This window comes from Passer montanus, unplaced genomic scaffold (assembly GCF_014805655.1).
Source record: "Passer montanus isolate IOZ18808 unplaced genomic scaffold, ASM1480565v1 scaffold136, whole genome shotgun sequence".
Lineage (NCBI taxonomy): Eukaryota > Metazoa > Chordata > Aves > Passeriformes > Passeridae > Passer > Passer montanus.
In genome coordinates, this window is record NW_024360497.1 from 912,459 (window position 1) to 936,432 (window position 23,974).

Sequence of the window (23,974 nt, forward strand, 5' to 3'; positions counted from 1 at the left end):
CTCCAAAAATTTGAGAGATCCCAGTGAATGCCTCATGGCCTCTCCCTTTATTTGAATAAAGTAAAAAGGACTCCTCTGCCTCCTTTTGGATATAAACCTCTGGTGGTTTTGGATTAACTTTCCTGACACTGAGCACCTCAGGCTGCAGCTCTGAGGGACCCTCCTGGGTGCACAGGCAAAGCCACCAAAAATGTTTTCCCTGCATGAGAAAATATACCAAGTTTAAATTGTTTTATTTTATAGCTTTAGTCTGTTTTGTTTGCCCTTGGCACAGGGGAAGTAATTGAATTTTTTCCTCAAGGGATTGGTCCAGCAGGTGAAGTCTGATGAGCTGAACATCTCAAAAGTGTGGGAGTAGCACAGAAGGTACACAAAAGATAGTGACCATGAACAGCCATTAAGGACCATCAACACCAACCATCACCCCTGGCTTAGTCGGAGATACCTGGTCTGGGAAAAGAGAGATAAAAATGAGAACTTAATTAACATTGAAAGTGAAGGGATTTATAAGCAATAGGAAACTGAATTCTGAGAACTGAGCAATGTAGGACCAATGAACATTGAACCAATGAATTTCCATGGGTTTTGACTGTGTAAGTATGTAAAAATTCTAGTAAAGTTTATATGTGATGAAATTATTTCCTCTGCACACCTGGGCAATGTGTGGATGCAATGATTTCTGTTGAACATCCTGGCCAGAATGAAGTAATGCCTTGATTCTCTTACACTGAAAATGTTGGAGAGATTTTGTTTTTTCCGCGGTTTTGGTGACAACTGGGTGGTGACCATGGGGAAAAAGAAATTGTTTACTGCTGGCGCATGACAAAACCTTCCATCTCCTTCCATGCCCTCCCAGTCCTCAGGTGTGGGGAGGCTGATGAGTTGAGCCTCACTAGAGCTGGGTGAGGACCCCAGCCACAATCAGAGGAGTTATCTCATCTTTTGAAGCAGCAATAAATGTTTTCCACTGAAGAAGGAAAGGGAGAGGAAGAAAAAAAAATGTAAATCAAAGGTAGCTTTTCCCTTGGGAGTTTAAAAGAATCTTTGCAGGGAACAGTGGATAATAAGGAAGGTGGAACATCTTTTGCTAATGCAGGAGAGCTCTTGACCTACCCGATTCTGCTGAGGAATGAAACGAGTGAGAGCCCCAGAAGGAACATTAGGTACACTGGTTATCAGTCTTGTTAAGAAATTCAGTCCATTAAATGAACACACTTGGGCAGTGAGGAGTTTCAGCAGTGCTGAGCATGCAGAGCCCTCCCCAGCGAGCTGGTGCTAATGAAATAAAGCCATTAGAGGCCCCAGGTGACCACGCAGCACAGCTGGGTGACGTGTTTAACTGCTCCCTGCTGCACTGCCTGCACTCGCAAGGTCTCTCAGAAGTCTGTGGAGCTCAGCAGACTCTCAAGTGATGCTTTTTAAATCCTGAAGTGGCTGTCTGACAAACAAAACAAAAATACCCCCAGACAGGAGGCTGTGCTTCACACAAAAGGAAAAATGGAGCCCAAGGGGCCGCCCTGCAGTTCTGCCCGGCTCCTCTCCCAAGGTTTGCCAGCTCATCCTGTCTCCACCCCCTCCTGCCCAGGTGCCAGGAATTCACCCCAGGGACATTTGTGGCTCTTGTCAGAACCCAGGACATCTCTCTGGATGCCCTGGATGTCTCAAAGCCCTGGTCACAGAGGTGGTCAGGCACTCCGTGTGGCATTGCCCCGCCGGGAGGCACAGACCGCAGGGACAGAGCAGGGATCCCATCCCACGGGATGCGTGTGAGCAGCTCACACCACTCTGAAGGGCCTAAGAACCTACCCAGGGAAGGATTTCAGCACTCAGTGAATACATATTAATGTGGCCCCATAAAATCCTCCATCAAACCTTATTAAAGGATAATTCACTTTCTGTCACTGGGATCAGGCGGGCTCTGCCTGGGGGGAGCAGCTGACCCAAAATCAGGTTCTGGCAGGGCTCTGGTGCAAAGCCTGCCCTGGTGTTGGATTTAACTCTTTTCTCACCCAGAGACAGGGCAACTGAGAGGCATTCTAGAAACTTTTATTCTATTTTTAGTCTCATGAAAGGGGTGAGATTCTTTGTATTTTTGATGTTGAAATTTCCAATTCAGCATTTTGATCTTCAGCCACGACGCTGTCCTGAGTGTGATCTTGGGTGTGATCCAACACCCTGGTGCCCCACAGACCAGGCAGTCCTGGGGGATTCCTTCCACACCAGCAGGAATGGGGACATGGGGGAAGCACCAGCTCCCAGCTGGGGTGCCCAGGACAGCCCAGGATAACCCTGGGATAACAATTCCTTGGAATGGCTGCAATGTAACAGCAAACAGGCCCCTGGCTGGGTAATGATTGCAGTAGACTCCATGTATTACAGAAGGCTGATCAATAATAATAATCTTTATTAAGAAACCCATACTTTTATACCTTAGTTTGGTACAGGTAGACCTAATTTGTCCTCCAATCCAAACCCCATCACCACTGGCTAATTAAGAAACCCTCCTTTGGTAAACAAATCTCCATAACACATTCCACATGTTCACACTAATAGGTGCAGCAAGTGAAGATATTGTTTCTCTTTTTTTTTATCTTCTCACAGCCTTGCCCAGGCATCGTTCTGGGAATGTTTTCTGTTTTTCTCTGTGGCCAGAGAGCTGCCCCACACTGCAGTGGGGCTGTCTCCTGCCAGCTGTGTTAGGCAGCACCAGGATTCCCTGCTGAACACAGGGACAGAGCAGGAACACAGAGACGTTCCTGGATGCAGAAATCCCAACATCCACTGCCAAACCTGTGAGGATGGAGCCACCCAGAGGCCCCTCTCCTGCTCTGACACTGCAGCTTTCCCTCTCTGCAGCCTGCATTTGCTCCTGCCAGCCAAATTTTACCTGCAAAGTTGGATCTGAAGCCCCTGAGGCCACTGCTCGTGGGGACCCTCCCCAAAAAGGCAACACAGGCAGCCCCTCCCTCCCAGCACACATGGAAAGGGATTTTTGGGGAAGCAAGAGGAACCCCCACCACTGAGAGCACTGATCCTGGGACATTCAATTTACCAGCTTCCAGCCAGGCCAGGGAGGGGATGAGCAAATGGCACAATAAGGGCAGAATCCCACTGGAATTCCTGTCCTGGCTGGCCTGGGGCACCCAACACTGACCCTGAAAAACAATCTCTGGGAATTCCCCCTGTTTAGAATCCCAGAATGGTTTGGGTTGGAAGGGATGTTGAAGATCAGCCCACCCCCTGCCATGGCAGGGACACCTTCCCCTGTCCCAGGCTGCTCCCAGCCCTGTCCAGCCTGGCCTTGGGCACTGCCAGGGATCCAGGGGCAGCCACAGCTGCTCTGGGCACCCTGTGCCAGGGCCTGCCCACCCTGCCAGGGAACAATTCCCTCCCAATAGCCCATCTAACCCTGCCCTCTGGCAGTGCAAAGTCATTCCCCCTTGTCCTGTCACTTCATGCCTTTGTTTGAACAAACGTATTTTCATTAAAAATAAAAAGGTGAAAAAAATCTTGACAGGATAAAATAGGTCAGATTCCCAAAGAAATTCCTGTCCCCCAGAGACCCTTTCCCAACAGACATGGTTGCCTTTTTGCTTGCTCAAGTGCAAAAAGAATCCCCAATTCTGTCCAGTCAAAAGAAACAGCTCTTCTTTTGTGCATCATCTGAAACCTCCACAAATTCACGTCTGCTGGGAAGGGATGTCTCTTCCAAACCCAGCTTCTTCAATATTATCCATGACATACCTCTTTTCCAAAGCTCTTCAGCCTCCTGTGTGCCCACAGCTACACCCAGGTTAAGCTTTCCTGGGTGCTCCAGGCTCTTCCTTGCACTTCCAGCTGCTCCTCAGCTGAGGGAGAAATCAGGGACTTTTTAAATAAAAACAATGACAACTTCCTTTTATTTTATTTATTTATTTAGAAGCTTGAAACCTGCTTTTGTATTTACTGTAATGTATAAAAATCACAGTAATCCTCTTTAAGCTGCCCTCCCCCAAAGGTGGGCAGGCACAGCCTTCAGAGCTGGGGGAGAAGCAGCTTTTGCTATTAAAAATCAACAAATGTAGCTAAACCTGCCCTTGTTGGGGGGGGATACTAAAAAATGTTAAAAATCCTTTAGCATAGGGTAGAACTACACCCGTTCTGGGGAGCCCCACACATGCCAGGGGCAAACAGTGCCCCCCAACCCTCACCCCAACCTCCAGCCCAGGGGGTTTGAGGGGCTCCAGGCTCCCTCCCTCATCTTCCCACTCTTCACTAACCCTCCTTTACGAACACCAGCTGAATTCCTGAATTATTTAATGGCTGTGCTGGAAGGAGACATAATCTGTCCAGGCACGTGAGCACATTGCAGAGGGGCACTGGAGGGGCATTGGCACCTGCTGGCACCTTCCTCCTGCCAGGGCAGCCTGGCCTGGCCCCTGGGAGCGCTGCAGCTCCCCCAGCGAGGGGGAACACGCCAGGCTGTGGCTTCAGGGCTCAGGAGGCTGGAGGTGTCCCAGCACTGGGCACTGCCCCGGCAGGAGCCAGGGAAGGGAGCCTCGATCCCTGCCCGTCCCTTCCTGCCCACCAGGGCCGGCAGGGCTGTGGCTCAGGCCTTGGCCCCCAGCCCACGGCTCCCTCCAGCTGCAGTGGCCAAGGGCACCAGGGCAAGGTGCCAGCCTGCAGCATGCAGGGCACTCCACGGGCAGGGCACCCAGAGCAGCGGCCCCATGGATTTTTCCTTCCATTGATTAACCCACATGGGATTCATTTGCATGGAGGCTGCCTTGCAGCTCATTAGCGCTGTCCTAATGAGGCCCCCGCAGTGAAGCCTCCCGGGCTCCAGCACAGGCAGGCTCCGCGGGGCATCCCCATCCCCATCCCATCCCTGCCCCATCTCCATCCCCATCTCCATCCCCATCTCCATCCCCATCTCCATCCCCATCTCCATCCCCATCTCCATCCCCATCTCCATCCCCATCTCCATCCCCATCTCCATCCCCATCTCCATCCCCATCTCCATCCCCATCTCCATCCCCATCTCCATCCCCATCTCCATCCCCATCTCCATCCCCATCTCCATCCCCATCTCCATCCCCATCTCCATCCCCATCTCCATCCCCATCTCCATCCCCATCTCCATCCCCATCTCCATCCCCATCTCCATCCCCATCTCCATCCCCATCTCCATCCCCATCTCCATCCCCATCTCCATCCCCATCTCCATCCCCATCTCCATCCCCATCTCCATCCCCATCTCCATCCCCATCTCCATCCCCATCTCCATCCCCATCTCCATCCCCATCTCCATCCCCATCTCCATCCCCATCTCCATCCCCATCTCCATCCCCATCTCCATCCCCATCTCCATCCCCATCTCCATCCCCATCTCCATCCCCATCTCCATCCCCATCTCCATCCCCATCTCCATCCCCATCTCCATCCCCATCTCCATCCCCATCTCCATCCCCATCTCCATCCCCATCCCCATCCCATCCCTGCCCAGTTTGTGCCACGCTCCTCTCCAGGGGCAGCTCCCGGTGCCAGGGCAGAGCAGGACAGGAGGCTCCTGCAGGGGAGCAGGAGAGGCTGTGGAAGGGCTGAGCAGGGCAGGAAGGAATGGCCAGAGCCAGCACCTCCCTTCTGCAGGAGCAGGGCTGCCCAACGAGCCACTGAGACTGTTTGACAATTAGCAGCAGTACCAGGAGTAAATGATTTCCTTCTCAGAGAGAGGAATCAAGGAGCTCCACTCCATCTTTTTCCATATTCCAGGAGGTTGGTGCCAGCCAGTCCATCTGCAGCAGCTGGGGCAGGCCCTGTCCAGCTGCCAAAGCACAGCAGATATAAACAGTGCTCCAAACAAAGGTGGTGTGTGTCTGAGAGACCCTGGAAAACCTCTCCCTCCTGGGAGCTGTCGGAGGCACAAATGGATTTCTATTGTGTTATTTCTGGAGAAAAATAAAGGTACAATAATAACAAACACCTAATAGAAAAACCTAATAGAATTAGAAAAATCTAATAAAGGTAAAACCCCTAATTTTTCTAATTAGAAAAACCTAATAAATCCAGAAAAAGACTGGAAATGTTGCACAATGGACAGAGACAGGCAGGATTGCCACAGCAAAACACTGAGCAAAGAACAGAAATTCAACTTACCCTTAAGCAGGACAAGAGAAAGCCCCAAGGAAGAGCTGCTGGTTAAAAAAAAACTAACCCAGAGCTGACTTCAGATTCCAAACCACAGCACTGCCAAGCTTTCTGCACCTTCCCACCTGCTCCCTTTCCCCTTCAGTTTGCTTTCAGAGAGCAAGAACCTCTGTGGCTCACGTGTGACACCCCACAAAGCAGTGCTGCTCGAGGGCTGCAGGCACTGCTCCACGGAGCTGCACCAGCCCAGCCTGAGCTGCAGAACCTCACCAGGGAGACCCGCAGTGCCAGGGGGCAGCCAGGGCCACAATCCACCCCAAGAGACACAAGTGCCCGGCCTGGTGCCCTGGCAGGGGGCAGTGAGAGTAACAGGGACATACACAACTCAAAAATTGGCCACGTTTTTGATGGATTGGGGTGTTTGCCACCATTTTGGAATTCCCTGTTCCTCCACAAGTCAGGCAGTTGTTGAAAGGACACACCACACTCTAAAACACATTCTAGATCAACAGGAGGGAGTGGCCCAAGCAACACCTCAGATGAGATTAAGCAAAACTTTATATGTCTTTAATTTTTTTTTAATTTCTCCCCAGTGTGAGAAATTATACTCACTTTCAAAATATTTAAAAGGTTTATTAAAACCTTATCAAAAATACAACAGAAGACTGAATAGAGAAAATATTACAGCACTGGAGCAGAGGATTTTCCCCACCATGTGCTCACCCACACCATGGAGGTTTCCCCTTTTAACCCTCTAGCCCCTCTCTCCATCGACTCCTTCCCTGCCCAGTGGTGGAGTTCATTCCCTGACACCTTGATTGGAGCTCAGGTGCTGCCATAATAACGGGCTGACCCTCCCAAATGTCCCAAACCCAGGCCAGCCCTGATAACAACACAAGGGGGTACAACACAACTCTAAATCTATAAAACTTCTCCTAACATATGTACAGGATATTTGCCTTTGAATTGTGAGAGTCACCCATCTCATTACTCATCTACCACACCAATAAAAGGGAGTTGTGCCACGCTGTGACAGGAGGGCAGCACATTCCTCATGCTTGGATTTGCAGGTGGATGAGACAAGCAGCAATCCATGGTGCAGGACAAGCCAGAGGCCCCACACCAGGAAATGTCCCTGAGCCTGAAAACTGGTTTGTCCAGCACCAGGGAGCCTGTGGAGCAGGGAGATGGAATGAAGAGCAGTCTGGAGATGGAATGAAGAGCAGTCTGGGGTTGGGTACCCCTGCTCTGGCTTTGCACAGTGACTGCAGGTCAGTGCAGCCATGGGCTACCCACCTCACACCACTGCTGAATGCCACTGGATCAGCCTCACCTGGCCAGGCAGGGCTTTGCTGCAGCCCAGCCTGCAGGGAAGCACAGCCCAGAGGCAGGAATGGTGCCAGTCTGCCCCCCTGGCACAGCCTGGCAGCCGGGCAGCTCTCGCCAGGAGCAGGAGGAGAATGGAGCTCACGCCTCAGTGCCCTGCACAATGCTCCTGAGCCCAACCCAGCACGGACCCAGAGCTGCAAACACATCCCCACTTCCCTTCCTTGCCTTGTGTATTTACCAAAGGCTCTCCTTGGCTTCTCAATAACAGAATTCACCTCAGCTGCAGGAGGTCACTGTCATTGCCCTCAGGAGGACAAGAAAACTTTCCTCCATGCTGTGTTGCCACTTACACACACCCTCCTTCCTGCTGGTTCCATCTCCTTTCCCCCCAAAATTTATATCCCCACTGTGTAAAAATCCAACAAGCTGCTCCCTATGTGCCCTTCCCTATCAGTGTGCAGTGGGATCATGTTGGATCCTCAGCACCTCCACCTGCATTTAGCTGAGGCTGTGCTGTTTCTGTTTCAAGGGAGGGAGGGAGGGAGGGAGGGAGGGAGGGCTCTCCTTGGCTTCTCAATAACAGAATTCACCTCAGCTGCAGGAGGTCACTGTCATTGCCCTCAGGAGGACAAGAAAACTTTCCTCCATGCCGTGTTGCCACTTACACACACCCTCCTTCCTGCTGGTTCCATCTCCTTTCCCCCCAAAATTTATATCCCCACTGTGTAAAAATCCAACAAGCTGCTCCCTATGTGCCCTTCCCTATCAGTGAGGAAGGAAGGAAGGAAGGAAGGAAGGAAGGAAGGAAGGAAGGAAGGAAGGAAGGGACAGTGGCCCCATGGCCTGGCTCCTCCCCACCTGGGCTGTGGTCTAGAGAGATAATAAATAATAAGAGATAAAAGGACATACCAGGGAGCTCATAAAGAGGGACAAGGACATTTATAAAGTTAGATAGTGATAGGAACAAGGGGAATGGCTTCCCACTGCCAGAGGGCAGGGATGGATGGGATATTGGGAAGGAATTGTTCCCTGTGAGGGTGCAGAGGCCCTGGCACAGGGTGCCCAGAGCAGCTGTGGCTGCCCCTGGATCCCTGGGAATGTCAAGGCCAGCCTGGACAGGACTTGGAACAACCTGGGCTAGTGGAAGGTGTCCCTGCACATGGCAGCAGTGACACAGGATGGTCTGTAAGGTCCATTCCAGCCCAAACCATTCTGGAATTCTACTATCGGCTGTCTCTACTATGACCTTACAAAAAGAAAAAACCCACCACAATGCAAGCACAATTATATTCTCTTTTCTCAGCTACTAAAAGTGCAGTTCATCACGGGAACTTGGCCATTTTACAAAGTGATAATTTTCAGTCACTGTTTTTGAGCAAAACCATAGGATTTCCAGTTGGAACACAACAGCAGATCCAGTTCATGTGGAAATTTGATCCTTTATCTCCTGCTGGCTGTTCTTTAACACCTTGGTTACTACAATCCAGTAAATATTTCCTTTTACACCAGGCAAAATCACGTCAGCAGAAAACAGAAAAGGATTTAACAAAATGGGAAGAACAGGAATGAGATACTGAGGTGCTGGGTGTATGAAATTGGAGGAAAGTTTGCTGTGGCTTTGAGCCACCTCCCCAGAAAACAAATCACAGTGAGCACCAAGAGCACTGACACAGCAGCACAACTGTCATGGTCACAGCACTGCAACACGAGCCCAGGAGGAGCTGGACTTCAGCTTCCAGCCTGGATTTGGGCTGCCAGAACCACCCCATGGCCTTACACCCTGTCTCGGGTGCAGCTGGCTGTGCATTCTGTCCCCATCTGTCAGAGCTGGGCAGTTCTCTGCTGTTCATGGGGCAGTTTTCTCCATCTCTCCCACAGCCAATCCTCCCTCCAGCAGATCTCTGCTGTCCATGGCCAGGGAGTGTCCCTGCAGGGCTGATCAAATTCCAGCATCCCATGGGGAGATGCTGTGCCCAGGGCAGGAGCCAAGCATTCCTACCTGGATCCAATCTGAGCCTGGAACAGCACAGCAGCCTTTGCCCACTGCATTCCCAGAGGAGCAGCTTTCTCCTGCCCTGCATTGCCAGAGGGAGAGCAGGCCCTGCTCCAGCAGCCCTGGAGCTGCAGAGGAAAACTGCAGCCTTGTGCAGGATCCCTGCTCCAGCAGAAGCACAGCTGGCACTGCAGGAGGGCTGAGCCCCCATGGGATGGGACTGTGCCACCACCCTGACCCACAGGGGGTCAGTTCTGACTCTGGCAGTGGTTTGTTTTCTTTGTACTATTGCATTTGTATTTTTAGTTTTCCTGTTAAAGAACTCTTATTCCTATTCCCATATCTTTGTCTGAGAGCCTCTTAGTTTTAAAATTATGACAATTCAGAGGAAGAGCATTTACTTTTTCCATTTCAGGGGAGGCTCCTGCCTTCCTCAGCAGACACCTGTCTTTTCAAACCAAGACACACCCCTGAAGCACAGGTGCTCCCCAAGCAGAGCATTGCTCCAGCCCAGCAGGAGAGGGGAGCAGGGATGCAGAGGACAGCTGAGTGCAGGAGGATTGTGGCAGTGTCAGGTTTAGGGCTGAACTCCATGATATCAAAAGGTCTTTAGGAACTTTAATGATTCTGTGACTTTGTTTGTGGCCTGTGTTCTAGGAGGAGATACTGCAGAAGGGCTGGGAAAACCCCAGCGTGTCCAAAGCTGCCACATGGCAACACTCAAACTCCTCCACCACCTCTGGGCTCCTCACAAAGCTCAGCATCCTCCTGGGTTTCCCACATCTGCTTCTCCAGCAGAAAGATCAGCTCCAGACACAGCCTTTAAGAAGCTGGTAGGGTTGGAGAAGAGAAGGAAAGGGTCATTTTAGAAGCTGTTTGCTCCTAAGGGGGCCTTTGGCTCAGTCCACCTGCACACCCTCAGGCAGCTCAACCACCACAGGGGCACAGTCATCAGGCTCTGCCTCAAAGTCCCATCTGAATTTCTTTGTCAGGTGAGCCTTGAACTTCTCAGCCTTGTTTCTCAGAGCCTCATCCACAGCAGAGCTGCACGTGCAGGAGAACAGCACCTGAAACAAAGAGCAGAGGTCAAGGAGAGCCCAGCCATGGCACCAGCTGGGCACCTCCTCCCTACAGGGACACCAGGGAGCCAGGCTGGGATCTACACCCCGGGACTATTGCAACTTTGGGGGGACCCAATCAAAGCCCACCCTTCTCACAGCCCAAGCCCATCCTGCCTTCACACCACTGAGTCAGCATCACACACATCTGTGCTCAGGTGAGAACTCTGTCTGAAGCAGGAGTGTGTTTCTAACTGAATTTGTACTGTGGAATTCTGAAATATGCCACAGGGTGAGCTAAGGAAAACGTCTCGATAGAAGGCATTTAAAAAATTCAAATACAAGTAGGCAAATTTCCAGCGACTGTCCAAAAGGCCAGCAATTAATTGCACTCCTCATTTCCATGGGTAGAGATCTTCCAAAGTATTTTTGTAATATGGTATTACCAAAACTTCAGGATACATAGGAAACTTAATGAAAATACCTTAAATGTCAGAAAGGAATGGGAGCTCTCTGGAAAAATCTTGGTTACCCCAGCACAACCACTCCCTTGTGCAGAGGGTGCTGAAGTGTGGAGGAACCTCTGCCTTCCACTCCCAAACACAAACCTATTAATGTGTCACAAATTCACAGCCTCTGCTGGACCTCAGGGGGAAATCACCTGTGTGATGAACAGGGCACTGAGCCTGAGCCCAGCCCAGCCTGGTTCTGCTCCTCCTGAACTTGTGATCCAGAAGTAATTGCCATAAAAAGAAATCTCCTCTGGGGAAAACACAGCCTCTTATTTACTGAAAGCTGGATAAAACACTGACAATGAGCAGCAAAGTTCTCTGCTTTGTGGGTGAATATTTGCCTTCTTCTTGCTCATTCTACTGGAAAACTGCCTCTTTCTAACAGAACTCTTACACAGCAATGCTGCTGGTAGGGAAAAATGATTAGAAGATTATACATCCAACTTCTTCTCAATGAACTGCACATTAAATTAATTATTTCACTAAGCTGTTTTTTTTCTTTAAGCACTGGTAGGGGACAGAGTCACTGGTGGCTGTGCTGTGCTCTTCTTGCCTTGGATCAAACTCCAAAAATAAAGCTGCTGCTTCCAGAGCTGAGCAGGAGCTGCAGGGACAGTGCCCTCCCCAGGGCCAGCTGAGGCAGAGAATTCTGAAGTCTGTGTGTGAAGTGAGGGCAAGGCAAAGCCCAGAGCTTCCCTGGCTCCACTTCAGGGAAACCCCACGGGAGCAGAGCAGTGGAGAACTCAGTGAGGAGGGGCTCAGTTTGCAAGGCTTTCCTTTGTCCCTGGGAATGTGGTGACTCCTGCCAGGGCTTCGGGGTGATCCTGACACCAGCACAGCTCCTGCTGAGGGAGTGAAACAGAGACTGAGGGAGCCCAGGGGTGGACAAGACTCAGGCAGCCAGAAGCAGCAATAAGGGATTCCCAAAGTCCCCTCAGGAGGAGAGAATGGCTGGTTGCCATATTCTGGGTACTGCTGTGAACTGACAGCACTGCTCTGAGTGTGCTGCAAACACACCTGGGCTGTCCAGTCCTGTAGTGGGATGGAAAAAAATCCAGCAACAGAAATAAAATGTAAATTAAACCCTCCTAAGACTTGTAAGAATCACAACTGAAAAATCTGAAAGCCACTTGGTTGAAGCAATGCTTTCCAAAACATTTCACCCAGCAATTAAACCCAAATACCTTCACCTTCCCAGAAGTACAGCAAGAACCTGGGGTCAGCAAGGGGAGGAATGGAACTGCACCTGCAGCAGAGCTTCCTGCTGGGCTGGCTCCCATGGCTCAGCTTTATCAGTGTGTGTGATTTGGGCTTTTTTTTGTAAACTAAGCCAGTCTGCTGCACTGCCAGCATGGTCACCATCAGTGGGTTACTGCTTTCACTGGGGCTGAGGCACAGACCTGCCCCAGCTGTCTCAGCAGAGGCAGCATCTTTTGCATTTTGGAATAACCATAAATTCCCTCTGGAGAAGAACCCAACTACAGGACATCCTCAGCTGTGCTAAACAATGGAAAAGCTTCTTAAACACCATCACTGCCCTTAGCTCAATAAAGCTTTGCTGCAGCTTCCCTGCACACTGAACAAACCGTTCCAAAAACCAGCATCATCAGTCCTTCATGCCAAAGTTTTGTGTGTTGTTTTTTCTTTTGAAGAATGAACGGCACTTTGGAAAAATTAAACAAACAGACACCACGCTGCACTTGCCCAGCCTCTCTTGTAGCTGTTGAGCTGAAGCTGAATATTGAACATTGAATAACAGAGGTAAAAAGTCAAAGCAAAGCCCTGTGTGCTCAGATGGGCTCCCATCTCCCACACAGCTTACCTCCTTTGGCAGCTTCTCCCCAGATGTGATGGATGCCCTCCCTCCCACTCCATTTCCCAGGGAACAGCCCCAAACACACCTGTAAGGTGCTGGTTAAAAAGTTGTCCTGGGAAACAATGTCCACAAAAAAATCTGCTGGGATCTCGTTGAGCTGGTGGTAGAGCACAGAAATGAGGTTGATGTAAAGGTCTTGGTACTTCCCTATGGCCTCCTCCGAGCGGCACAGCATGTTCAGGAGCCTCTTCCAGTGCTCAAAGGCATCGTACACGTTCCCAATCAGGAAGCAGATGAAGGCAAACTGCAACTCAGCTGTGTGGGTTCAGAGAAGGGAAACAAAACAAAACACGTAAGACTAAACAGATATCCTGGGAATGTGTCCTCCACAAAGCTCTGCAATTGATTTCTAAATTCTGGTTTGGCTTTTGCAAAGTGCATTCATACCTCAAACACTGACCCTGTGCTGCTCTTCAGCCAGAGCAAAGCAAAGCAGGACAGGGCAGGTCACCTGTAACTGTGATTATCAGCACTGGAGAGGGACTCCAGACACCAAACAACACCAAACAACAGCCCCAAACATCAAGGCAGACCCTGCTGTTGTTCTGTGAGTGTTCACCCTGCCTGTGCTGAGTGTCCAGCATCACATGGGACTGCAAACACTACTGTCCTGGAATTCTGGGAGAGGTCAGCAGTGCCTCAACCAGTGTGTTTGCCTTGCTGAATTAAGAGCCAGGGTTCATCACACTGGATGCTTGGTATCACCTGCTTTGCCACCATTCCCTAAGGTAATTTTTTCTCTCTACATCCTATGGTTGTCTTTGGTAATTTTGAAAAAGAATAAATTGTGTAACGCTAACATACAAAAAACTGAAGAGACAAAAAAGGTTTATTCCAAACCTGGGTTCCAGCTGGGAGGGCTTCTCCCTCCATCCTGCAACAAAACAAACCCCTGCTCCAGAACCTCCATAAACCCAGCATTTATTTGTACACAGGTTGCAAAACAGGGTGGGGAGCAGCTGAGCTCTGGGAGATGTGGTGTCCCCACAGCAGGGGTGGCACTGCCACTGTCACCAGCAGCACGTGGAGCACACAGAGCTGTGCCAGGAGGGGCTGGTCCCTGCAGCAGGACCAGGCCCACAGCCCCTGCCCAGCCCAACAGGAGCTGCTGTCTGGGGGTGCCCATCCCCACCTGATGCTCCCAGGACTCTGTAAGGTATGTCCTCAAGAGGATCCCTGAACAGGTAAGGTGCCAGACACCAGGGCCACCTCTGATGGCTGCTTTTGGCTTCATTGGGGCAATCTGGGCTGCAGCACCATGTTCCCACACCAGAGTCATAGAACAGAATCACACAACATCCTGAGTGGGAAGGGACCCACAGGGATCATCCAGTCCAGCCCCAGCCCTGCCCAGACCCCCCAACAGCCCCACCCTGGGCACCCCTGGCAGCGCTGTCCCAACGCTCCTGGAGCTCTGGCAGCCTCGGGGCTGTGCCCATTCCCTGGGGAGCCTGGGCAGTGCCAGCCCGTTTGGGGAAGAACCTTTTCCTAATATCCAACTTAAACTTCCCCTGGCAGCTCCAGCTGTTCCCTCGGGCGGAGCTGCAGCTCTGCCCTCAGCCTGCTCCAGACCATGGGAACATCCCTAGGGCTGCTAAAAACTCCACAAACTTCTTTCTGGCACTGAAGAGACCACTCAGTATGCCAGGGAACAGGCACAGGCTGCACCGCGGAGCACAGAGATGGCATTCCCAGCCCGGAGCACAGAGATGGCGTTCCCCGGGCGGTGCTCACCGAGCAGGCCCAGCGGCCGGCCGGGGTAGCGCTGCTCCATCACCCGCTGCAGGGCGTAGCTCAGGTCCATGCTGTGCCGGGTGATCTCCTCGGGGGTGGCCCCGTCGGGGAAGGCCTGCCGGGGCAGCTCGGAGAAGCGGATCTGGGTGCCGGCCCGCGGCCGCATGCGGGGCAGCCGGGCCAGGCCCTCGGCGTAGCTGCGGCACTCGGCGCCCGGCGGCGGCCGGCGCTGCCCGGCGCGGTCCCGCGTGTGCCGCCCCGCCGCCTCGGGCAGCACCTCGGCGAAGGCGCAGATCTGGCCGCTCTCGGGCTGCAGCTCCTCGGCCGCCGCCTCGCTGATGAAGCTGCTCAGCGACACCCACTTCTTCAGCGTCTCGTAGGGGTAGGGCCCCAGGAAGGGGTCCAGCTCCCGCAGGCTGTCCCGCAGCGCCTCGCCCTGCTCGGGCGGCTCGGGCCGCACGGCCTCGCCCGCGGGGTCCCAGCGCAGCACCCGCACCTCGCGGCGCCGCAGGCTGAGGAAGCGGCCGGAGCGCGGCCCCGCGTCCCGCCCGCCGGCGCCGGCCGCGCTGCAGTGCACGAAGTGCAGCCCCGGCGGCACCATCTTCACGCCGCGGAACCGCGGCCCCACGGCCCACGCGCTGTAGTCGATGCCGAACTCGGTGCCCTCGGGCACGTCCAGCACCACCACGGCCGCGCCCTCGAAGAAGAGCTGCCGGGCCAGCTCGGGGTCCGACCGCAGGGCCGCCATGGCCGGGGGCACCGAGCGGCCCTGCCCGGATATCCGGCACGGCGGTTCCGGGCACGGCGGCGGGAGGAGCCTCCGCCCTGCCCGGCCCGGCCCGCCCGAGGCCGGGGAGCTCCCGGGGCCGGGTCCCCGGGCCCGGCGCTGCAGCGGTGCCCGGTGGAGACGGGAAATGCGCCCCGATCGCACCCGGCTCGGTCCCAGCTCGGTCCCTGCCCCATCGCCCAGCCCCAGCCCCCGGCCCGGCGCTGCTCCCCTTCGCCTCTCCGTGGCTCCCCGCTGACCCGTTGTCCCCAAAGCCGATCCCCAGACCCTCCAGCTGCCTGCCATTCCCCTGGGCCCCCGTGCTCCCAGCCCCGCAGCGGGACAGACGGACAAGAGCCGTGCCTGGGGCTGATGGACCGAGAGACCCCCCGGCAGAGACCCGCGGGGACCCTCACTGTGACACACGGACCCTCGGGAGGACAGACACCGCCCCAGCACCACATGCTGCCTTCCAGGACAACGGACAGGCCCGGGGTCCCCCGAGACGGGCAGTTCCAGCCCCTCCCCGAGCATTCTCGAAGCCCCTTCGCTGCCCCCCGCCGCACGGGCCCCAGCTCCCGACCCCCCAACACCTTCACCGGCCCGCTGAGAGCCCACCTGCAGAACTGCGCCCGGCTCTGGCTCTGCAGCTCTGGAGGCTGCGGAGATGTTGGAAAGAGTCCAGAGGTGCCCGTGGGGACGCTCCCAGGGCTGGAGACCCTCTGCTCTGGAGCCAGGCTGGGAGAGCTGGGGGTGCTCAGCTGGAGAATTGAAGGCTCCAGGGAGAGCTCAGAGCCCTTTCCAGTGCACAGAGGGGCTCCAGGAGAGCTGGAGAGTGACTAGGGACAAAGGCCTGGAATGCCAGGACACAGGGACACAGGGAATGGCTTCCCACTGCCAGAGGGCAGGGATGGGTGGGATATTGGGAGGGAATTCTTCCTGTGAGGGAGGTGAGGCCCTGGCACAGGGTGCCCAGAGCAGCTGGGGCTGCCCCTTGATCCCTCTAAGTGTCAAAGGCCAGGTTGGAGGGGGCTTGGAGCAGCCTGGTCTAGTCAAAGGTGTCCCTGTCTGTAGCAGGGGATGGAACAGGATGAGCTTTATGTTCCCTTCCAGCCCAAACCATTCTGGGATTCTGTGATTTCCACAGAAAATTCTTCTCTTTACACAAAGCCCAGTATTTCCATGTGCAGTGCTCCCGTTGCAAAGCTCCCCCTTCAGTTCTCCATCATCTCAGTAGGAAAGAGTTCACTGAGCCTCAGGCTGATTTAGCATCAAACACATTTATTTCACTTTTATTGAATACAAGAACAGTGAGCACACACGCATACACCACCGAGCACTGAAAAGGAGTATGACCAAAGGAGGAGAAGGAGAACAAGGGAAGAGAAAAGGAGAGTTAGTGGAGGAACAACAGAGCGTTGCAGTTGGTCGGTAAGGTGCTTCTCAAATAAAAATAAATATTATTATTATTATTATTATTGTTACTGTTATTATTACTCATGCAATTGCAGGCCAGGTTCAGAATGAATTTATAGGATTGGGTAAAAACAGGCACTCATGTCTCCCACCCCTTTCCACAGAAAAGGCCCCTGGAAGCAAACAAGCAGTGGCCAGCTATCTGAAACAGAGCGTGGTGATGGGCAGGCTGGGGCTGAGCAGCAGTAAGCCACACCTCGCCAGGAGAACAAGCAGTGAGCTTTTTTTCTTTCCTTTTTTTTCCTTTTTTTTAAGAAAAGGTTTTGACAGTGCCACCCATGAACACACTGCGGGAGGCAGGGGCTGCTCACTGCAAACAGAACTCACAGCAGCCCAAGCACACAGGGAGCCTCACTCTGTAAGGCTGCTCAATCCCATGGGAACCTTCGCTTCCCAGGCTGGGCACAACCCCAAAAGCAACTCTGCAGGGTCACAGCAGCCTCGGGTGGGCTGTGGAGGTGCCCCAGCCAGGTGGGCTCCCCCAGCCTGAACTGTGCCAGGTACTGGTGAACCACCACCCCTGGCAGTGCCACTGCTGGGCACGGCTGGCTGGGGTGCATTGGGAAAACAAACGAGAGAAAAGAGCCTCTTTGCAACTGCCCTAAGTGCTGTCAGGCTGGGGCTGTGCTCTCTGGAGGCGCGTGGCTGGCAGCTGGGGATGGGCACTGGCACTGGCAGCAGCCCCTTCCCTTCCACACCTCTCTGCCAGGAGAACACTCACTGGTGAGCAGTGCCAGGGAGCAGCTCCCTGCTGGGACAGCGCAGGTGGGAGCAGGCTCTGGGTCTGCCCACGGCATCCCCATGGCTCTGGTGCTCCTGCTCGGGCATCCTGCGAGCCCTGGCAGGGCCTGGCAGAACACACCTGGTCCTGGGCACAGCCTGTGTCAGGGGTGGGAGACTAAAGGCAAAATGGTGCAGAATCATGGGCCCTTCTGTTTCTGCAGGAGCTAGAGACAATTCCAAGAAGGAAACCCATTTTTTTTCCTTTCCTTTCCTTTCTGGTTTTGGTTGGGAGCCTACCTGAACTGCCTGGTTCACAGTGTATGGGGCCCTGGGCTTGGCCCACGATCCCCTTCCAAAGGCAGCCCTGGAGGAGCCTGTGGCTGAAGGCTGAGCTGGGAGCAGCTCCACTGACACCTCCTGGGCTCTCCCATCCAGCCTGGGACGCTGGGGACACTCTGCAGGGATGGACACAGCATGCTCCCTGCACTGCCCATCCTTAGGCAGATAGGGGAGCACTGCCATGGCTCTGCCAGCTCTTTGCCATCACAGCCCTGGTAGTGGGGGAGGCAGGGCACAAACAGCCCCTCTGCCTTTGACCCTACTACAAAACTCAAGTACCTCCTTTACTGGGATCCAGAAACAAAGCAAACCCACCCCACCCACCAGCAGGGCTCCTGCAGGGGAGCCCCGAGCCCTGTGGCTCCCACCTCGCTCCCAGCTGACCCCGTGGCTCTGGGGGGCTGGGAGCCCATCCTGGGAGCCCATCCTGCCTATGGCTGTTGGAGCTGGAGCCTTCCATGCCCCTCCAAACCTCACCACCACACAGATCACCAGCAGGACATTCCTGTCCCTCACCCTCTCCCCATCCCCCCCAGCCAGCAGTGGCCAAAACCTTTCCCATTCCTTCCTGCGGGACTCAGAGTCCCAGTGTGATCTAAGAGTCTCCAAGTACACCAACCACAGTCAATCCAAGAGTCAACCATTTTAAAATGTCGGCATCGTCCGTACCAGCACTGTTGAATTATTTCAGCATTGTTCCCTCCCTCCCCCTCTGTTATATAGAATAATATACAGAACTGAAATGCACATCCATATGAAACCCTACAGGCTGCTCAATAGAGATGAGAAACCATGTACATATCATTTGCTTTGTTTGAAATGAAACCCATTCCTAAATACCTTCAGAGAACAAGAGGTTGGACAAGTGCACAGAGAAGATAAGGAAGGGAAGTGGGAGGAGTTAACAGAACCCCCAAAAATGCAAAAAAACCAGCACGGAATGAGGAGAAGGGTGAAATGACACTTGCGAATTGGAAAATAACTCTAAGGTCATAACTTGAATGTTTTTCTCTCTTCTTTCCAGAGGTGGGGAATGGTTTTGCTTCTGCTTGTGTTTTTTTTTTTTACTTCAGTTTGCTTACTTGCTTTGTTGCAAAGCAATTTTCTTTTCCATTCAGTGTGCAACAAATGAACTCATGATTGTGTGTCCTTTCATGTAACATGCAAGATGGTGGCTTATTGTATTGTTACCAAGATTATTGTTATTATTATCGCTTTTTTAATCTGATTTGATCACTAATCCAGGAAATTCTTCAATTTATCTGCGGAGGGTTGGCTTTGTTTGTTGGTGGTGTTGTTTGCTATTCATTTCCAGCATGTAGCAGCAGTGCAAGGATGCATTTTGTTTCCTGTTTTTATATATATATATATATATATGTGTGTAGGTATGTATATATATATATAATATATTTGCTATTCCTTTTTTAAAAATTTTTGTCTCTTGCCATGAACATTGCAGCCAGGATGTCTATGTCTTGCTGACAAATCCAGCATGAAGGCTCCTTCTCCCCTGTTCTCCAGGTTGGAATACAGATGTTGGCTTCCAGGAACATGTTGGTCAAGATTCCTGTACAAGGCAGATGGAAAGGACCAAGTCATGGAGTGCCAATCCGTGGAGGCTACTCATCCACTGGATAGAACCTCTGTAAACACTTGGGGCCACAGTTTGCATGTAATTAGCAGGAGCTCTGGTAATCAGCAGGAATTCAGGCTCTGGGCTGGTGTTGGTGCATGAAGGACATGAGGGAAGTTGCCACTCCCTCACTTTAAGCCATTCAACTAAAATTGGGTGGATCCTATGGATGCAGGAGTGTCTGGACTTGTTTGTACTGTGGGACAGGGTGAGGCAGCTCCACCAGCCTCTCATGACCTTCCCAGCTGCATTGCTGGTTGCTTTTCCAGGCCTAAAACTGCCAATCAGAACCTTCACATGATAAAGAAATGGAAAATCCCAGTTCCGAGGAGCCTCTCCAAAAGCACCTACAGCCTGGCTGCTGTCAGAGCCCCTAAACTGTTCCCTCTCCTCTCCTCCTCTGTTCCCACTGCTCCCACACAGGGGTCTGGTGGCTGTGCCAACCCAGAGGAGCTGCATCTCCTGGTGGACAGGGGGAATGGGGTCAAAGAGGGGATTTAGGGTGGGGCAGGACTCCCCAAGCACCAGAGAAGTGTCTGGGACTGTGACAGCTTTGGGGTGTCTGCAGGGAGGTGCAAACCTTGTGTGCTGCTGCCTACACCTGTGTGTGTATACAAATTCAACCTGGGGATCTGAGTGGGACTGAAAGCCTGTACAGTTTTTATAAAGAAATTATCATTTCTGCCAACATTGTTCTGATACTTTGGCTTTGCATAACCTGTAGCCAAGTGCCTCAGCCTACTCACAAACCTGAGGTCCCTCATTCCCTTCCCACCCCAGGGGGACAAGGAGGTCTTTCCAGGTCCTTTCCTTTTTACACCAAATGCCTCTGAGCCCTGTGCTGAGCAGGACAGCACGGTGACATCTACAGCATTGCTTTCAGTGGCATGGTAGTGGCTTCCTGACCACAACCAGGTGGCCGTGCCCAGAGCCACCATGCCAGCATCTGTGGCTGGTGGGGACCAGAGACCGCGACGTGTCACACCATTACCAGCAGTGTAAATCACACCTGGCAGCTTCTCCACCTACCTGAGGTTTCTTGTCCCTTTCCTCTGGAGAGGGCTCTGTTTCTCTGTACACCACAGCTTTGGTTACCAGCATGTCAGGATGCTGGAGTTTTGCCTCTTTGATTGCTAAAGCCAGTGCCTGGAAAGCAGAAGGGTGAGAGAGAGCATTTATCCTCCCTCTCTTGCAATCAGGCACCCTGACTGCAGCCAGAAAGCAGCTGAGTAGCACTCCAGGGAGCAGAGTGGGATTCCAGGAGGATAGGGGTTCACAGCTGAACCCACAGCAACCTGGCAGAAGAGGCTGAAGCCCAGCATGGGAATCCAGCATGATTGGGAATTCATCCATGACTCGGAGCCCTCATGAGCTGCCTTTCTCTGCTGTTTTTCTGTGCAGATGTGCTACTGAAACCTGGGCAGAGGAAAACACTAGAAAAATCTACAGGAATTATCAAATTCATTATTATAATTCTAAAAATTATTTCAGAGCCTTTTAATTACTTTATCTCTTTATTTTTTTCTTAAGTAACAAATTCCCAAAGGGTGAGGCCACAGGAAAGTGACCCTGTGGACCTAAAGACTTGTGTCAGTCTTTGTTATTTCATCCCAAAAGTGTGTCACTTTTTGTCCTCTGACACTGAGGCACCGTCACCTGGAGAGGCTCAATCTGTAGTGAGATTGTGCTGGAAGAGAGAGGTGGCCTGGGTCACTTTGGAGTATTTCAACAGAGAAAGGGCACCTAGAAATGTGTTTATGACTGTAAAAAATTCATGCCATCACTCTGTTCTGCACTGGGTTGTGACCTTTGCCATGGTTTCATGATGGGAGATGGCCTGAGGGTCACTGCACCCGTGGGAACCCGCCCTGCTGGACAGGTCTGGGGCCTCGACGGTCAGTTTTTGGCCAAAAGCAGTAAGCAGGTTCAGCCAGATGTAGAAACATGCAGTGCTGCATCCAGGGACAGCCAGAAGCGGGCAAAGGCAGAGCATCCTGCTCCTACCTGGTCCTGGTCCACATCTTCATCTCCTGTGATGATGATGCGCTTCTCTATCCGGGTCTCGGAGAACCCTCCTTTCACAGTCTGTGTGAGGAAAAGGAGAGCTCTCAGTGCTGTCCCAGCAGCCAGCTCCAGGCAGGGGAGCAGGAACAGCACCAGCATCCCCTCAGGAACTGCCCTGTAATCCAGCAGAGCTCCCACTGCCCTTGACTCAGGGAGAAGTGAGGCACACAGCAGCCCCAGCGGGGAGCGAGAAGGGCTGGGGCAGGTGCCAAGCACCCTCCTGCTGCTCAGCTCCCTCACAGAGCTGCTGCTGTCTTTATAGAATCACAGAATCACTGAGGCTGGCAAAGCTCTCTGAGATCACCAAGGCCAAGTGTTCCCTCAGCACTGCCAAGGCCACCACTGACCATGTCCTCAGGTGCCACAGTTATGCATCTTTGAAACCCCTCCAGGGATGGGACTCCACCACTGCCCTGGGCAGCCTGTGCCAGTGCCTGGACACCCTTTCTGTGAGGAAATTTTCCCTAATATCCAATCTCAATCTCCCCTGGTGCAACTTGAGGCCATTTCCTCTCATCCTGTCCCTCACTCCCTGGAAGAAAAGCATGTATTTAATCTGGGGGTGCAATGGCCATGGGTGACACCCTCTGCTGCAGCCTCGTCTCCTTCACTTGCCCTCCCTGGCCTGCCCCGGCTGAATGCACACCCCGGGCTGTGCCTGCCTGCTGTGGCCACACCTGGCTGGATGGCACAGGCAGCACCCAGGGCACAGAGCACCATGCGGGATTGCCATTCCCATGGGACAGCACACAGCGCTTGGCTTGTTGGAAGGAGAAGGGCCCTTTCTGCTGTACCTAGCACAGTATAAACCCACCCATCCCCTAATTCCAGTGGCCTTCAGGAAGCCCTGGAGCTGCTCTCACCTTGGTAACGTGGGTGGTGGTGGAGGTGGAGAGCGTTTCCGCGGTGGCGCTGAATATGCTGGTGAGCACCTCCTTGCCAGCGGAGCCGCCCGAGATCTGCGGGACACGAGCAGCACATCAGGGACACCCTGGGGAGCCCCAGCCCGGCTCCCAGCCAGCCAGGACCTCCCACTGGGATGTGCCCACTCAGCCAAGCATGGCAGGGGAGAGCACAGCAAGGGAAAAAGGCAATGAGTTGTGCTTCCAACTGCACCAAGGCCTTGGGGGGGAAAGGGAGAGGTTTCCACAGGTATCCAGGCCCACAGCAGCTGGAGAGGGTCTCTGCAGTGGGCAGAGGGTCTCATGGCTGCTTTTGGCTCTTCCCTGCCCACCCTCAGGGCCACTCTAGCACAGAGTTCTCAGGCTGCCTCTGTTTCTGTCCATCCCTCTGTGCATGCCAAGGGCTGGGAGGGCTGGGAAGGAAGGCTGGGAAGGATGCACTGGTACCCCAGCCCCAGTGCCAGCTCTGCTCTCCCTGCAGCACAAAGGGATGAGCCTGAGGCAGCACCTCGTGTTTGGCCAGGCTGGACTCCATCAAAATGAAGGTGTGGAGTAAGAAATCCCTTGCCAGAGGAAGGGCTGTGCTGGGCAGGATGGTAGGTGGCCACCACCTCCACTGTGTCTGTGTCCATGCCTCTGTGCATGCCAAGGGCTGGGAGGGCTGGGAAGGAAGGCTGGGAAGGATGCACTGGTACCCCAGCCCCAGTGCCAGCTCTGCTCTCCCTGCAGCACAAAGGGATGAGCCTGAGGCAGCACCTCGTGTTTGGCCAGGCTGGACTCCATCAAAATGAAGGGGTGGAGCAAGAAATCCCTTGCCAGAGGAAGGGCTGTGCTGGGCAGGATGGTAGGTGGCCACCACCTCCACTGGGAGTCGGAGACTTTGTGGTTGGCCTTGGGTGACCCCACAGAACACCCAGGGCTAAATGCATCTCAGCCCAATACACCAGGGACTGGGGTATTTTTGGGAATTGTTCTCCTATGGATCTGGCATAGGAAAAAGCCCACAGGTTGGGGTTTCCTGACTTCTTGTCCCCAACCTTCTGAGCATCCTTCTTCCCTTCCCAGTACCAACACATCAGCCAGGTGCCAGTGCTGGGAACACAGCAGGGGGCCCAGTGAGACCAATCCCACCCACTCCCAGCCCCACAGGGTTGCCTTCCCCAACTTGGCCTTGCTGGTGGCACCAGGTCCCCCCTCACCGGTGACAGGGAGCGAAGGTCTGTGGTGGGAGCAGCTCCTTTGCCAGCCTTGGTGCCGTGATCCTGAAAGAAGTGCAGACAGGCACGTTTGCTCATGTTGGCATGGGGCAAACATGGCAGGTGTCACCCTGCAAAGACACCCCCAGTGGGGCAGGGTCCCCCCAGCACAGCTGGCCCATCACTCCCCCAGGAGCAGAGGGACTGCAGGGGACAGTGCCCCCCCCCCCCCGAGGGCCAGCCCTGC

The 23,974-nt window shown here is 53.4% G+C and overlaps 2 protein-coding genes across 15 annotated transcripts in view; both read right to left on the reverse strand.

The window, feature by feature from the left end:
• Positions 1-10,046: 10,046 nt before the first annotated feature.
• AAR2 (AAR2 splicing factor) lies at positions 10,047-15,397 on the reverse strand. The gene is made up of 3 exons (XM_039699569.1): positions 14,629-15,397; positions 12,920-13,149; positions 10,047-10,515 (listed from the first exon to the last, which is right to left on the reverse strand). Exons 1-3 carry the CDS (start codon positions 15,374-15,376, stop codon positions 10,348-10,350), a joined length of 1,146 nt encoding a protein of 381 aa, XP_039555503.1. The 5' UTR covers positions 15,377-15,397; the 3' UTR covers positions 10,047-10,347.
• Positions 15,398-16,655: 1,258 nt separating this feature from the next.
• The window catches only part of EPB41L1 (erythrocyte membrane protein band 4.1 like 1), a 58,861-nt gene continuing 51,542 nt past the window's right edge, over positions 16,656-23,974 (reverse strand). For all 14 annotated transcript variants that reach the window (XM_039699546.1, XM_039699549.1, XM_039699545.1 and 11 more), the window contains 5 exons: positions 23,731-23,793; positions 22,493-22,588; positions 21,570-21,650; positions 20,595-20,711; positions 16,656-19,499 (listed from right to left, as the gene is read on the reverse strand). In XM_039699546.1, coding sequence (XP_039555480.1) covers positions 19,491-19,499; positions 20,595-20,711; positions 21,570-21,650; positions 22,493-22,588; positions 23,731-23,793 — 366 coding nt within the window. In that variant the 3' untranslated portion in view covers positions 16,656-19,490. The remainder of the gene's footprint in view (positions 19,500-20,594; positions 20,712-21,569; positions 21,651-22,492; positions 22,589-23,730; positions 23,794-23,974) is intronic.

Coding starts and splice junctions, on each gene's coding strand:
- AAR2 (XM_039699569.1), bottom strand. CDS start 15,376: ATGGCGGCCCTGCGGTCGGACCCCGAGCTGGCCCGGCAGCTCTTCTTC. Junction 13,150..14,628: donor CCGGCCGCTGGGCCTGCTCG/GTGAGCACCGCC, acceptor GAACCCACACAG/CTGAGTTGCAGTTTGCCTTC. Junction 10,516..12,919: donor TTTTAACCAGCACCTTACAG/GTGTGTTTGGGG, acceptor TCTTTGTTTCAG/GTGCTGTTCTCCTGCACGTG.